The sequence below is a fragment of the Suricata suricatta genome, chromosome 6 (assembly GCF_006229205.1).
Source record: "Suricata suricatta isolate VVHF042 chromosome 6, meerkat_22Aug2017_6uvM2_HiC, whole genome shotgun sequence".
NCBI classification, from domain to species: Eukaryota; Metazoa; Chordata; class Mammalia; order Carnivora; family Herpestidae; genus Suricata; species Suricata suricatta.
In genome coordinates this window covers 119,422,223-119,437,383 of record NC_043705.1, presented here as the reverse complement: position 1 = coordinate 119,437,383, position 15,161 = coordinate 119,422,223, and the positions used below count along the sequence as shown (strand labels likewise).

Sequence of the window (15,161 nt, the reverse complement as noted above, 5' to 3'; positions counted from 1 at the left end):
TCAATCTTAATACAATCTTGATAAATTTTTCAAGATTCTAATTTTCCCTTAAGAGCTCTGATTTTCATTAGTAAAGGTATAGTGAGTTGTTTTCCTCAAAGTGACACTTATTTCATTCAATTTTGTTTAAACTAGGTATATAAACAGTGAGGAATGCGAGAACTACTATGACAATTTGCTTGTCACTGCTTTGATTTATTCTGAGGCACCAGCAATTTTACCCACTATTGCTTCTGCATCATCGGTGCAAATGTCAATAGAGTGAAAAAGGCAAATTATGTCTCAGTATTAATATGGAAAGAATTTTGATCTCATGAACACCTTTAAAGGAATATGTAGAATACAGTTTAGTTTGAGAATTACTACTCAAGTAGTTCTCTATTTAAGTAGATTATCTAGCCCTATTAGGCATTCAGGGTTTTAAAAAATATTCTCAGTAGCATGGAAATTCCATGAGGGCAAAGACTATGCTTTATGTCGTCACTATTCTCACTACTATCTGGCACCTAATAATGGCCAACATTTGGGGTGTCTGGGTGGCTCAGTTGGTTGAATATCTGACTTCAGCTTAGGTCATGATCTTGTAGTTTGTGAGTTTTTGGGCTCTGTGCTGACAGCTCAGAGCCTGGAGCCTGCTTCATTTTCTGTCTCCCTTTCTCTCTGACCCTCTCCCATTTGCACTCTGTCTCTCTCAAAAATAAATAAAACATTAAAAATTAAAAAACATAATGGCCAATGTTTATTGGGTGTGCAATACATGCCAGGCACTATTCTAATTGCTTTTTGAAAATTAACTCATTCAATCATCAGAAAAATCTACAAGGTGATAGGTGCTATCTTTATATTATCCACTTATAAAGAATTTAAAGCACAGAGAGACTAAGCAAATCATCAAGATTACATTATTAGAAACAGGATTTAAACCGAGACGTACTTTCGGTGCCTGGTGGCTCAGTTGGTTAAGTGCCCGACTTTGGCTCACGTCAGGATCTCACGGTTTGTGAGTTTGACCCCCGAGAAATGAGATCTTGTTATTTGCAACAACATGGATGGACCTAGAGGGTATTATACCAAGGGAAATGAGACAAAGAAAGACAAACATATGATTTTACTCATACGTAAAATCTAAGAAATGAAGAAACACACAAGCAAAATGCAGAAACAGACACATAAATGCAATGAACTGATGGTTGCCAGAGGGGAGGAGGTTGGGCAAAAGTGGGGAAAGGGAGTGGGAGACAGAGGCTTCCAGTTTTGGAATGACTAGATCATGGAGACAAAAGGCACAGCAATGGGAATCTAATCAATTGTGTTGCAATAGTGTTGTATGGTATATGTTGATGGTAGCTACAACCTGTGGGCATAATATAAAGACTTGTTGAATCACTATGTTGTATGTCTGAAACTACTGTAATTTTGCGTGACAAGTATACTTGAATAAAAATACAAAACAAAACAAAACACCTCTCCAGGTGATACTAATATGCAGCCAAGATTGAGAAATAGATTGAGAGTTTCCACAGGTTTACTTGTTTCTTGCAGGACCTGTGGACTCATTCTTTCTTTCTCTCTCTTTTCTAAATGCTTAGTATACCCATCATATATAGTTACTGACTAAAATCTACAAAATAAAAATAAATAAAAATGAAAATAAAGCAAATAAAGTGTGTTGACAGAAACTAGATAGTGTTCCCAGCCAGTGGGCTGAATTAGCAGGTAGTCTCTGCGGTGCTTATGCCCCGCCAGCCCGCTAGGGCGGCGCAGCTCCGGGGCCCGCGATCCCTCCGCGGAAGGTGACGCTCTTGGCCCCGGCGGCGGCGCGGGACTTGGAAGGCGATACTTCCTGCTTGTTTTGCCGGGAGTCTTCCGCAGCTGATTGTGTCGTGCCAGTGGCTAGTCCTGCGGCCGGCAGCTGGCCATGGAGCGCCCGGGGCCCAGTGAAGGTGGGTTCCGTGGGGCAATCCCAGGCAGGGTGGGTAGGGCCAGGGGGTGCCGGCGTCGCCGCACTAACGCGGTCTCCCTCTTCTCCTCTTGTCCCAGTGACAGGCTCAGATGCGTCGGGACCAGATCCGCAGCTGGCGGTCACCATGGGCTTCACCGGGTTCGGTGAGTGACTGCCTTATTAGCTCCGTCTCCTTTTGTAGAGGTTTTAAGAACAGGTTGAGAGGAGGCCCAGCTGTCACCTCTGTTCCGCACCCTTCGCTGTGCCAAGTCCTAGTTACTTTCATTCTAGAGTGTATAATTTGCAATTTCTGGGTACTCTCTTCTCCATCCATGTTCTAATCCTTGCCTGTCTGTTGGGACCAGCTCAGGTGACACTCATGGAAAGTCTTGTAAGAGAGGAAGACAGCTTTGTGACCCACGCGGTGCATGGTATTGGTTGGTGGAGGGAGTTGTCTTTTTGTGCCCTGAGACTGAGAGCTAACCATTGACTGTGGTCTGTAATGAGATGGCCCTCCTGACAACAAGTGAGCTTTTAAGTGATATTATAACGGCTATTAAATCCTTTTCGATTCAAGCCTTTCTTTCCCGGAATCGTTATGTCAGTCTCTCTGTGGAGCTTTGTTATAAGATAAAGAAAAACATTTCAAACAGAGATGTAGTCATTTGTTGAAAACATTACTGACTGTAGGGAAGAGATGTAAATTGTTTTCCCCTTCTGTTGGGTCTTGGGTAGAACAGATATAGGGCTAATGTGTCCAGGTCTTTTGTTGGTGTTCATTTACTCATTCATTGTAATGTCTTCTGCCACATTTTTACTTCCAGGTGGTTATGTTTACAGAAATACTACATACTTGTGTATTATTATAGTACTTCCTTTGTTTCAGTTTTTTAGCTTCTTCCTAATGTCAAAAGTAACACATGTTAATAGTAGGAAATCTGAAGAAAACAATAAATGAGAAAGAAGAAAGTAAAGTCATTAATAATCTTGTGATCTAGAACCCAAGACTTAGAACTTTGTTTTCCAGTCTTTCCTGTTGTGTTTATCAAGAAAATTAAGACCATATGTATGTACAGTTTAATATTACTCTTAATTATATGCTTTATTTAGTTCCTAGTACTCTAACGGTTTTTGTGTTATAAAATGCTCTTCCAAAACAAGATTTGTAATGGCTGAATGGTAGTCCACTTAATAAAAGTGCCATAATTTGTAATACTTTAAACTTTCTTTTTCATAGTTTCTAACTTTTTTCAGTAATACAAAAATTAGTATTTATATAAATAATTTTCTTATAAAAGGAATCTTATGTGTATTTTCACAGTGTAGATTTCTAAAGAAGAAACTATAATAAAAAATATAAATCTTAAAAAGTAACCAAAAGATTGGGTATATGTCTTTATAAACTATTTATACATTTTGTTGTAATGCCTTTCAGAAAGTTTGTTTCAGTTTATATAAAAGTCAGTATCATGTAAGAATGGCATTTTTACCATATTCTTACTAACATGGAGTACACATTATTATAACAAAAACCCGATGAAAATAAATATATTGATTCCAAGCTCATTCAGATTGTTGTGAGTATTTCGTTTCATGTGGTTTTTAGGGCTGAGGCCCCAGTTTCCTTAGTGGCTGTCAGGTGGGAGTCTCTTAGCTCCTTAAGGTACCTGAATTACTTGTCATCTTGCTGCCTTGATCTTAAAATGAATTAGTGTCCTTCTCATAGTTCATAGCCCCCTGACTTCTGCTGTATCTGTTCTGCATCGTTGCTTGCAAGGGTTTCTGTGATTAGATTGGGATAATCTGTTTTAAAGTCCATAACCTTAATTACATCTACAAAGTCCCTTTTGCTGTGTGGTATAACATATTCGTAGGTTTCAGAGATTAGGGTGTGAACATTCTCCATTCTGCCTAAGACACCAGTGATAGTTTTAAGGGGTAGAGTTCAGGTGGATTAGTGGAGGATGGGAAAGTTGGCCAGTTAATGATGAGACTGTCACTAAAAACTCCCTAAAGTAACTTCTTTCTTTTTAGATATTTATCTTGTATCCATGCTATAAATAAAACAGACTGAATGGTTATAAGTATATATTGAGTACCTAAAATTTGGCCAGCTTAGGGCAAGAAGATCACAATCTGCTACTTATTTCTGTTTAGGAAAAAAGGCTCGAACATTTGATTTGGAAGCAATGTTTGAACAAACGCGAAGAACAGCTGTGGAGAGAAGTCGGAAAACACTGGGTAAGAAGTTCAGTTATGTGATTTTCTTATTGGTTTAAATACTATATATGCCTTAAACAAGTACATTGACAGTTATATAAGACTGAGAAAGGAGTGCTTCGGTGGCTCAGTTGGTTGAGTGTCCAAGACCCTTGATTTGGGCTCAGGTCATGATCCAGGGTTGTGGGATCCAGCCCTGTGTTGGGCTACTTGCTGAGTGTGGAGTCTGCTTAAGAGTCTCTCTCTCTCCCTCTACCCCTCTCCCATGCACCTTCTCTCTCAAAAAAAAAAATTTTTTTTTTTCCAAAATTGTTAAAAGACCACATGTGCTCGTTCCTTTGGAAGCAGAGGTTATTTATTTACTTATTTATTTTAGCGTAAAAAGTTGCATCTAAGTAGGATTAGAAAGTCTGAATGCTAACATCTTTTCGAAGTGTGTGCTATGAACAAGCAAGGATTCTAAATTAATTTGTAGGAGTCAGAATAGCAGTTTCTTTATAACCTCTCCTTTCACCTTTATCTGATTTTCATTTCATTTTTTTCTTTTCCTGCTTACAGCGGAACCAGTATTTGGAAGGCTGGGCGAGAGGTGGCACTCAGAGCTGTGTACACCACTGACTGTTGACTCAGTATAGAAAATTGAGACATACAGTGAATGTGGCTGCTGCTGTTGAACCGCTGCTTTAATGAGTTGTATCACACATTTAATGAAGGCCTTAATTTCCCGACTGTCTCGTTTGATACCAGGTGGTTGGCAATTCTGGAAAGTACCTTAGGGTCTTTCAAGTAGACTAACTCCTTTACTGCTCTTTTTGGATCTGAATCAGATCATTCTTACATTGGAGAAAAGAATAGATGTATCCTGATAGAGTAAAAAGGGCTAGAAATCAGAGAGGACTTTTAGACAAATTTTACTGAATGTTGTTTTGCCTGTTATCCTTTTGGTTTAAAATGATAAATTATATAGCAGTAATATATTTGGAAAGTGACCTTAATGTGAATTTTTTTGGTCTTTGGAAGAATAAGTTTTTGTTTTGTTTTTTTGTGATGAGAAGCCCACTGTGTACATATACTATTAAAAAAACCCTATCATGTGAAATCTCACACACACACACACACACACACACACACACGCACACACACAACTATAGTAATGAACTCCTTCCACGTGGATTTAAGTACTATAACAATTCATGGCTAGTGTCATTTCCATTTACTTCCCCTCTCAGATTATTTTGACGCAAATCTGAGACGTATTATTTTACCTGTAAGTATTTTAGTATGTGTTTTTAAGAGGTACAGATCCTAAAAAAAATGTTTATTTTTGAGAGACAGCACAAGTTGGAGAGGGGCAGAGACAGAGGGGGACAGAGGATCTGAAGTGGGCTCTGCACGGACAGCAGCCTGCCTGATGCAGGGCTCAAACTTGTGAACTGTGTGATTGCGACCTGAGCCAGAGTCGGATGCTCAGCCAACTGAGCCATCCAGTTGCCCCTGATCCTCCTGAAAACTTAACTGAAATATCTTACATACTTAAAAATATTAAATAACTTGGTATCATCAGATACAAAGACAGGCTGTTTGAGGCATATTTACAAATGCTTTTACCACTTGATTTTTAAACATTTTGGTGAATGCTTATACTATTATAGCATTTTTGTATTTACCTCTTTCAGCATGTGATAACAACATCCTTTGTACAGAGATTGTTCTAGTCACCCAAGTAAATTTTATAGTTCCCTTTACCATGCTTTGTGAGATAAGTTCTCAATATATACTTGAGAAGGTTAAATTGAGTTTAGAACTGTAATGATGCCTTTTGAAAAATCCTGCTTCTTTGGAGAATGTTTTAAAATGGCCCCCATTCCTTGTATAGATACAGAGCTTGGGATTTGGAGTTGGAGGACCTAAATTTGACGGTCAGCCACACATCAGACTAGAGATAATGTTGGATGGGTTTTCAAATTTCAAAGCCTTAATTTCTTCATCTGTTAGGTGGAAGTGATAAAGTTTTCCTTAGAAGGTTCTTGAAGGGATTAAGATGTTGAGCATAGTACCTGTTATTTATTTTTTTATAAAGTTTATTTTGAGACAGAGAGAGACAGACAGAGAGTGCACGTGCATGTTAGCAGGGAAGATACGGAGAGAGGGAGAGAGAGAATCCCCCCAACATGGGGCTCAATCTCACAAACTCTGAGATCATGACCTGAGCCTAAATCAAGAGTCAGACGCTTAACCAGCAGAGTCACCCAGGTGCCCTGGGCATAGTACTTTTTAAACTTTTAACTACTTTAAAAATATCACTTAAAAAAATTATTTATTTATTAATGTTTATTTATTTATTTATTTTTGAGAGACAGAACACAAGTAGGGGAGGGGCAGAGAGAGGGAGATACAGAATCCAAAGCAGGCTCCAGGCTCTGAGTTGTTAGCACAGAGCCCAGTGCAGGACTGGAACCATGAGAGCATAACTGGGCTGCAGTTAAATGCTTGACAGACTTGGGCGCCCCTAAAATTATCACTTTTAATTGCTAGAGTTTTTCTTAGTGAAAGCACGTAGGCATTTAGCACCAGAGAGGACTTACAATGAAGAGTTACTAGATTTTTAAATTTGAAACATTATCTCTAGACCAAGTTCTTCTGTGATGTTTGTGGATGAATTAAATGTGTAGAACTTTGTTGATTTGGTTTGATTATATTTTTGGACTTGGATTTAGTAGTATATCCTCGGACTGCTGTTTTTACCCCGATCTAAACACATGAATCCAAAGTTTGACTTATTTTTCTTGAAAGTTCAAAAACTGTGATATGGACATAATTCATCTTGTGATTAGATTGGAGTCTTTCTGTGAGGATTGACATGAAACTTGAGAATAAAAATTTTGGTCCCTTTTAATAGCAAGTTAGTACATATGAATATGAATTGTTTTGGTTGGTAAATGCTCTAGTAGAAAGGATGAATTATTATAAAACCTTAATAAAGTATGTGTTATGTAAAATGTCAAGAAATAGGAGTGATGCAATTGTTTTTTTTTAAGTTTTAAATTTTTTGAAAGCTCCAAGTTTATATAACCTAGGTCCTTTTTTAGAGCTGTAATACTAGGAGGACATAAATGGGGAAGAAAATTTTATTTCTAAAAATTTATTCATTTTACCTTTTTTTGGAGAGGGAGAGAGAATGTGAGCTGGGGAGAGGGGCATAGGCTGTAAGATTGAATCTTAAACAGTCTCCACACTTAGCAAGGAGCCTGATGCAGAGCTTGATCCCACGACCCTGGCCAAGGGCCTGAGCTGAAATCCAGAGTTGGACGCTCAACCAGCTGAGCCACTTAAGTCCCCCCTGAAAATTTTTTTTGTATTCAAATGCTTATTTTGGTTGTGCCTATATTTTAGATAGATTTTTCAACTTTCTTGGTTACATGACTGGAAAAAATATCTGAAAAAAATGTAGGAATTTGGATATGATTTCAATGGATGATTTAATGATCCTGAAAAGAAAAAACTCCCATAGATTTTAGAAATTAGAAAAGCTTAAAGTTTTTTTTTTTTTGGTATACTTGAAATGGTCTCTCTACCTGGTTAGATCCTACCTCATTTAAAGGCTCACTCATATTTTACTTTTTCTAGGTATTATTTAAAACTCATAATGGACATAATGGCTTTTTTTCCATGATACTTTAAAAAATACTATAAAATTTATCTTAATATTCTTTGTGTGTTGAGAATAAGAAGCTTGTTCTTCACTTTTATACTTGTAGTGCCTCACAGAGCTGGTACATAACGTTACATCCCTAAATATTTAATGGAGATATGTAAATAATGTAGTTAAAATGTTCTTATTTTTTACTTCATGGTATTTTGTCAATAAATAAGTAAAATTATGGGCACCTGGGTGGCTCAGTCAGTTGAGCATCAGACTTTGGCCCAGATCATGATCTCATGGTTTGTGAGTTTTAGCCCCACATCAGGGTTCACTGCTGTCAGGAGCCCACTTTGGACCTTCTGTCTCTGTCTCTGTCTCTGTCTCTGTCTCTCTCTCTCTCTCTCTCTCTCTCTCTTTCTGCCTCTCTCTTGCTTGTGCTCTCTCAAAAATAAATAAATGTTAAAAAAATAAAATTCAGTGTAAATTTATATGAAATTGGTAAGGTAATAAATTGTTTTAAATTAGAATAATAAAAACATTTAGCAAGATTTAAGTCTCATGGATAAAAAGAGTATCATCAGTAGAGAACATTTATTTTAGCTATAATTTCTGGTAATTTTATTTATTTATTTTTTTAAGTTTGTTTATGTTGAGAGAGAGAGAGAGAGAGACAGAGAAGGAGAGGGAGCACAAGCAGGGAAGGGTCAGAGAGAAGGGGAGACAGAATCCCAAACAGGCTCTGGGCCATCAGTGTGGAGCCTGATGTAGGGTTTGAACTCACAAACTGAGATCATGACCTGAGGTGAGATCAAGAGTAGGGTGCTTAAACATCTGCACCACCCAAGCACCTCTTTATTTCTTTTACATTTTATTTTTTTCTTCCCTACTCGCCTCCCTTCCAGCAACCCTCAATTTACTCTCTGAATTTTAGAGTCTCTTAGGGCTTGCCTCTCTTTTTATCTTATTTTTCCTTCCCTTCCCCTTTGTTCATCTATTGTGGTTTTTGAATTCCACAAGTGAGTGAAATCATGTATTTGTCTTTCTCTGACTGACTGACTTAGCAGAAAACACTTTAGTTCCAACCACGTTGTCTCAAATGGCAAGCTTTAATTCTTTATGATCACCAAGTAGTGTTCCATGAAGATACAAGTATGTGTATCATCTTTATCCATTCATCAGTCAGTGGATATTTGGGCTGTGTCCACTATAGCAGGATTCTCGCAGAGAGTCAGGACACAATGCTTTTCTTTCTAGGAAGCAGCTTTATTCTTGGCAGCACAGCTTAGGTGGGTTAGTAGAGCCCCAAACACCACGTGGTGTAGTTTTTAAAATATGTTTTCTACTACTTTGTCTCCCCTATATGGTAACACACAAACATGCAGTCTGATTAAGTGGTCTCATGTTACAAGGTCATCAGGAATCACGTACACATATAGCTAGGTTGCCTTGAGGTGTTGTTGTTGTTGTTTTCCTTTTCTTAGGGAGGGTACCCTACCACACTATAGTCTGGTTATTGTTGTTAGCACTGCTATAAACATTGGGCTACATATGCTCCTTCGAAGCAGCATTTTTGTATCCTTTAGATACATACCTAGTAGTGCGATTGCTGGGTTGGAGGATAGTTCTATTTTTAACTTTTTGGGGGAACCTCCATACTGTTCTCCATAGTTTGTATTCCCATGAACAGTGCAAAAGGGTTCACTTTGCTCCACATCCTTGCCAACATCTGTGTGGCCTGAGTTGTTAATTTTAGCCATTCTGACAGGTGTGAGGCAGTATCTCATTATGGCTTTGATTTGTATTTCCCTGATGATGAGCAATATTAAGCATCTTTTCAGGTGTCTGTTAGCCATCTGGATGTCTGGAAAAGTGTCTATTCATTATAAAACTCTTTTTAAAAAAATATTTGAACAGGAAATCCTGAAATGACATTCTAGTTTCTCAATGGTGCTAAAATTGATGGCCCTCTAAGGAGTGATAAGCCACCATGATGTACAAGTCAGAGTTAAAGGAAGCAGGGAAGATAAAAATGATGGGAAATTCATTTGAGAAAGGGACAGAAAGAAGCAGATGGTTGGAGAACAGGAAAAAAAATCCTGGTAATAACAGTGTTCTGGCGGAAAGATGCTTAGACTCCAGTTTTTAGGGTCCTGAGAATTCCCTTCAACTCAGTAATAATATAGGACCTCCTTCCATCTTCCGTGCCCACTAGACCCAGGTGAGAGAGCACAGGTCAAACAGGATGGATGCGATAGGAGGAACTAGGGCAGTCTATGCTCAGGCTACCGCCAGGCTACAGATTTGAAGTGCATTGATTTCCACACCTTCCTGAAGATGTTACTAGAAACTTGATGTCCCTGGTACTTTGTGTCTGAAACACTGGGACTACGTTTTTGCCTTATGAATCCACAGAATTCCCGGGATCAAAATTGATAGGCCACCCCAAAATGTTTTATGGAAGTTCTATGACATATAAGGACCCCATAGTTCACAAACAGGTCTTCATTAGCCCTGACTCCAGTCAGCCTCCCAGTGAGTCTTGGAATCTCTGATGGAGTAGGCTCCATCCCTACCCCCAAGAGGCATCATCCCTGATGGTAGAGCCCAGAGCAGCCAGTAGCTGACAAAAGAACTCATTCCACTGACAGAAAGTGAAGAATCAGCCTGATTTCTCTAGAAAACTGGTTCCACCAAACACCATAAACCCCGTAACTCTGGACTATAGAATCGACAAATTAAAGTAGAAGGTTAAGAAGGACCAGCGTAGGACATTAGAGCAAGAAGTACCCTGGAGTTACGACACCATGGTTTAAATCCTGGCTTTTCTGCTTGCAAATTGTTCTTTGACAAGCCACTTTAACTTTCTTTATTTTTATTTTTAAAATTTATTTATTTTTTAATTCATATCCAAGTTAGCATATAGTGCAACAATGATTTCAGGAGTAGATTCCTTAATGCCCCTTACTCATTTAGCCCATCCCCCCTCCCACAATCCCTCCAGTAATAAGAGTCTCTTATGTTTTGTGCCCCTCCCTGTTTTTATATTATTTTTACTTCCCTTCCCTTATGTTCATCTGTTCTGTGTCTTAAAGTCCTCATTTGAGTGAAATCATATGATATTTGTCTTTCTCTGACCAATTTTGCTAAGCATAATACCCTCTAATTCCATCCATGTAATTGCAAATGCCAAGGTTTCATTCATTTTGATTGTCAAGTAATACTCTGTTGTGTATATATACTACATCTTCTTTATCTATTCATCCATCAGTGGACATTTGGGCTCTTTCCATACTTTGGCTATTGTTGATAGTGCTGCTATAAACATTGGGGTGCATGTGCCCCTTCGAAGCAGCATACCTGTATCCCTTGGATAAATACCTAGTAGTGCAATTGCTGGGTTATAGGGTAGTTCTATTTTTAATTTTTTGAGAAACCGCCATACTGTTTTCCAGAGTGGCTGCACCAATTTGCATTCCCATCTTTTACATTTTATCTTAAGTCTCATTTCTTCAAGTTAAGTGGTTGCTATGATTGGCTCTGAAATTTTTGGCTGCCAAATTACATTTCTTTGAATCTGCAGTTTGTGTGAATTGGCCCAGATGGGACATGGAACTTTTGGATTGTTTGCTGTTAACCTAGACAAAAATTGGGTACACGTGGAGGCGCTTTTGCAGAAATGGCTGTCCTTGGTAACTGTTTGAAGGCAGAGAACAATAAAATGAGGTGCTTGGAAGTATAAACTCAAGTGTTGGGTAGTATGTTAATTCACTTTGGTTGAGGGAAAATATAGAGCATTTTTACAGTGCTTACAGTGTACTTGGTTCCACATTGGGTCAAAGTGCATGAAATGATACCCTCTGTCAGGGGTATCATAAGGGAGTTATAGACTACTGAATTCTGTTTGGTTTTGATTTTAGTCCTCAGTTAACAGTGAGGAAGAAATTTTTTTTCCCTCTGAAATTTCTTAATATCCCCCTTTTATCTTTATCCTTTGCCTTAATGAAACATTAGGTAATGGCAAGAACCTCTCTTAAGTAGAAAATCCTTTCTGGCGTTAAAAAAAAAAAGTTAAAATTTTAAATTAAAAAAAAATGGATGCTTCACTAGGGACAAGTAGTTTGGAGTAGTTATCCTCTGCTGAGGAACTCTAGTTGAGTAGGTGGGTGGGTCAATTTCCAGATAGTCTGGCAACAAGCATGCAGTGAAGCGCTGGGCTTTATAGCATTCCTATCTTCTACATACTAGTGTAGGACATTAAAGCAAGAAGTACCCTTGGAGAGAAAGGCAGTCAAATTGTTACTTAAGGTAGGTGGTGCTCCTTGGATAATTTTAGTATCTTAAGAAAGTATGGTCACATCTCAGAAAGATCCAGTTCTGGAGCCTAAGTTCACTGTTCTGGGATTTATAGCTTTGTTACTTAACTTTTCTATGGGATAGATTTCTCAAAAGTAGAGTGAAATAATAGTACCTACTTCAAGTGTATTGTATAATTGAGATTTGCAAGGAGAGTAAAACTTAAATGTTCTCACTTAAAGGAGCGCCTGGGTGGCTCAGTCGGTTGAGCGCCCATCTTCAGCTCAGGTCATAATCTCATGGTACACGGTTTGAGCCCTGCATCGAGCTCTGTGCTGACAGCTAGCTCAGAGCCTGGAGGCTGCTTCCGATTCTGTGTCTCCCTCTCTCTCTCTCTGACCCTCCCTTGCTCGCGCTGCTTCTCTGTCTCTCAAAGATAAATAAAAAACAGAAAAAAAAAAACCCAGGTAAATATGTGAGACAATGGATATGTTCATTGACTCCATGGAAGGAATCCTCTCATAATATATATGTATATTAAATCACATTGTACATTTTAAATCTTTTACAATTTTATTTGTCAACTATACTTTAATAAAGCTAAAAATAGTATCTACTTCAGAAGTGGTGATGATTAAAGGAGTTAATTTGTAGGCAGTGCTTAAAACAATAGTAAGCTCCATGTTAAATATTAGCTGCTATAATTTTTGTTAAATTAAGGTTGCTGTTAAGATACTTTTTGTTACTTGCAGAGAAGTCCTAGAAGACCTAACTAAAATGCCTCAAATAAGAAAAATTTACTGTTGCACATGACAATAACTCTGGAATGGGGCTCTTCCATCTTCTGAGTCCTGGCGTGAAGAATGTTAAGTTTTTCCTCCCTTTTCTGCTTTGCCAGTTATAGGGTATTGGCTTGTCCTAAGCCAGATACATTCTCATGACCTAAAATTGTAACTGAAATTTTGTTACATGCAGATGACTACCTCCACAGGCTGAAAGGATGCTGTTTTATATATGTATATATTTTAAGAAGTAAGGGGTGACTGGGTGGTTCAGTTGGTTAACCTGACTTTCGATTTCAGCTCAGGTCATGATCTCAAGGTCATGGGATCGAGCCCTGAGTAGGGGGCTCCATGCTGCGAGTGTGGAGCCTGCTTGGGATTCTGTCTTCTCTCTCTCAAAATAAATAAAAGAAGTAAGAAAACTTTTCTCAAGTGTTCTTCTAGCTGACTTCTCACATCTTAGTTGACTAGTATTAGTGTGGCACATCAGTTTCAAAGAACAGCCACTGGCAAGAATGATATAATTGAGTTGGAATCAAGTTTTAACCCTCTTTGTGGGGTTGGGGGGGCAGGTTCTGCAGAAGCACTTGCTCTTATCTGGAGAAAATTGTGGTTTTCTAAACAAGGAAAAAAGGGAGAAATGGCTCTTGGATAACTAATAATGTATGTCGAGGTATTGTTTACTGAGTAATGTCAGAACTCAGATCCTGAGCCCAGGATCAAATGTCCAAGTGTGGTTTCACCCCTGAACCCCTCTCCTCCCACCCTGTAGAGTATGGAGGGACTGACTGGAGAAGCAGGATGAGGGTAGGAGCCAAGCAGGGCAACTCTTAAAAAAATTTTTTTTTAATGTTTATTTTTGAAGGAGAGAGATATAGAATGTGAGCAGGGAGGGGGAGAGAAAGAGAGGGAGACACAGAATCCAAAGCAGGCACCAACCTGTCAGCACAGAGCCCAAGATGAGGCTGAACTCACAAACTGTGAGATCATGAGTTGAGCTGAAGTCAGATGCTTTAACGACTGAGCCACCCAGGTGCCCCAGGACATTATCTTTCTCTTTTTTAATTTTTTTCAACCTCAGCATCAGAGTGCAGAATTGTTGATTTCTAAATCACCTTAGCCCAGCAGTGAGTGCAGAAAATATCAAGACAAGCTAGGGCTGTGGTATGTATTTGCCTTATCTCTTCCTGGAGAGTTTTATCTTCCCTGTTTGAAATAAGAGAATGTCTAGTTACCTGCTGACACTTGCTTAGTATCTCTTTGTTTCTCACCCATATCTTAGCAACAAAAGACCCTAAAGAGTACAACATTCCAATTAATAAATGGTTTTTAATACTGCCTAACTTTAGGTGTATTGTTTTTTCATTATTAAGGAAAAATTTAAAGATTATGTTAGGTTATTGAGGATCATGGCAGTTAAGAAACAGACTATTTATATAATTCATTTCCTTCCTATGTGTCTCTCAATTGTAGAGTGAGATTATCAGAGGAAAGAGACTTATTTCTTTGGATAATTTCTTTTTTGTCTTTCCAAATTAATTAACTCTAGAAATCTGAAAGTTTCTCCTGATTTTTGTGGGAAGTCCTTGACCACAAATCCAGTGTGGGAAATTCAGAAATGAACAAAATGCTTTTTTTTTTTTTTTTACACAGAACCTTACACAGGGCTCAAACTCTTGAAGCATGAGATCATGACCTAAGCCAAAGTTGGATGCTTAACTGACTGAGCCACCCAGGTGCCCCAGATATGAACAAAGTTACAAGTTCATAGTTGAACATTGAAAATGAAAAGTAAAGTGACCTAAAATCTTATGTTAAGATACTTCATTTTTTACTTATAACTTTCACATCTTTTTATTTTAATTAACTAATAATTAATTGATTTAAAGATTTTAATCTTTTTTTTCTCCATAATATTTTATTGTCAAATTGTTTTCCATACAACACCCAGTGCTCTTCCCCTTAAGTGCCCTCCACTATCACCACCACCTCTTTTCCCCCCTCCCCCTTCCCCCTCAACCCTCAGTTCATTCTCAGCATTCAATAGTCTCTCAAGTTTTGCATCCCTCTCTCTCCCCAACTCTCTCTCCCTCCTCCATTCCCCCTGGTTCTCCATTAGGTCTCTTGTTTTCCTGCTAGACCTATGAGTGCAAACATATGGTTTCTGTCCTTCTCTGCCTGGCTTACTTCACTCAGCATGACACCCTCAAGGTCCATCCACTTTGCTACGAAGGGCCATATGTCATTCCCTCTCATTGCCATGTAGTACTCCATCGTGAAT

General features: G+C 38.4%; 1 protein-coding gene across 2 annotated transcripts in view; it reads left to right on the top strand.

The window, feature by feature from the left end:
- The first annotated feature begins 1,834 nt into the window (after window positions 1-1,834).
- The window catches only part of WDR70 (WD repeat domain 70), a 296,048-nt gene continuing 282,721 nt past the window's right edge, over window positions 1,835-15,161 (top strand). The window contains exons 1-3 of one of the 2 annotated variants that reach the window (XM_029940982.1): window positions 1,835-1,943; window positions 2,041-2,106; window positions 4,100-4,183. In XM_029940982.1, the coding sequence (XP_029796842.1) occupies window positions 1,919-1,943; window positions 2,041-2,106; window positions 4,100-4,183 (175 nt within the window). In that variant the 5' untranslated portion in view covers window positions 1,835-1,918. Of the gene's footprint in view, window positions 1,944-2,040; window positions 2,107-4,095; window positions 4,184-4,720; window positions 4,910-15,161 lie in introns of those variants that run through there. The other variant, XM_029940983.1, reaches the window with a different exon arrangement.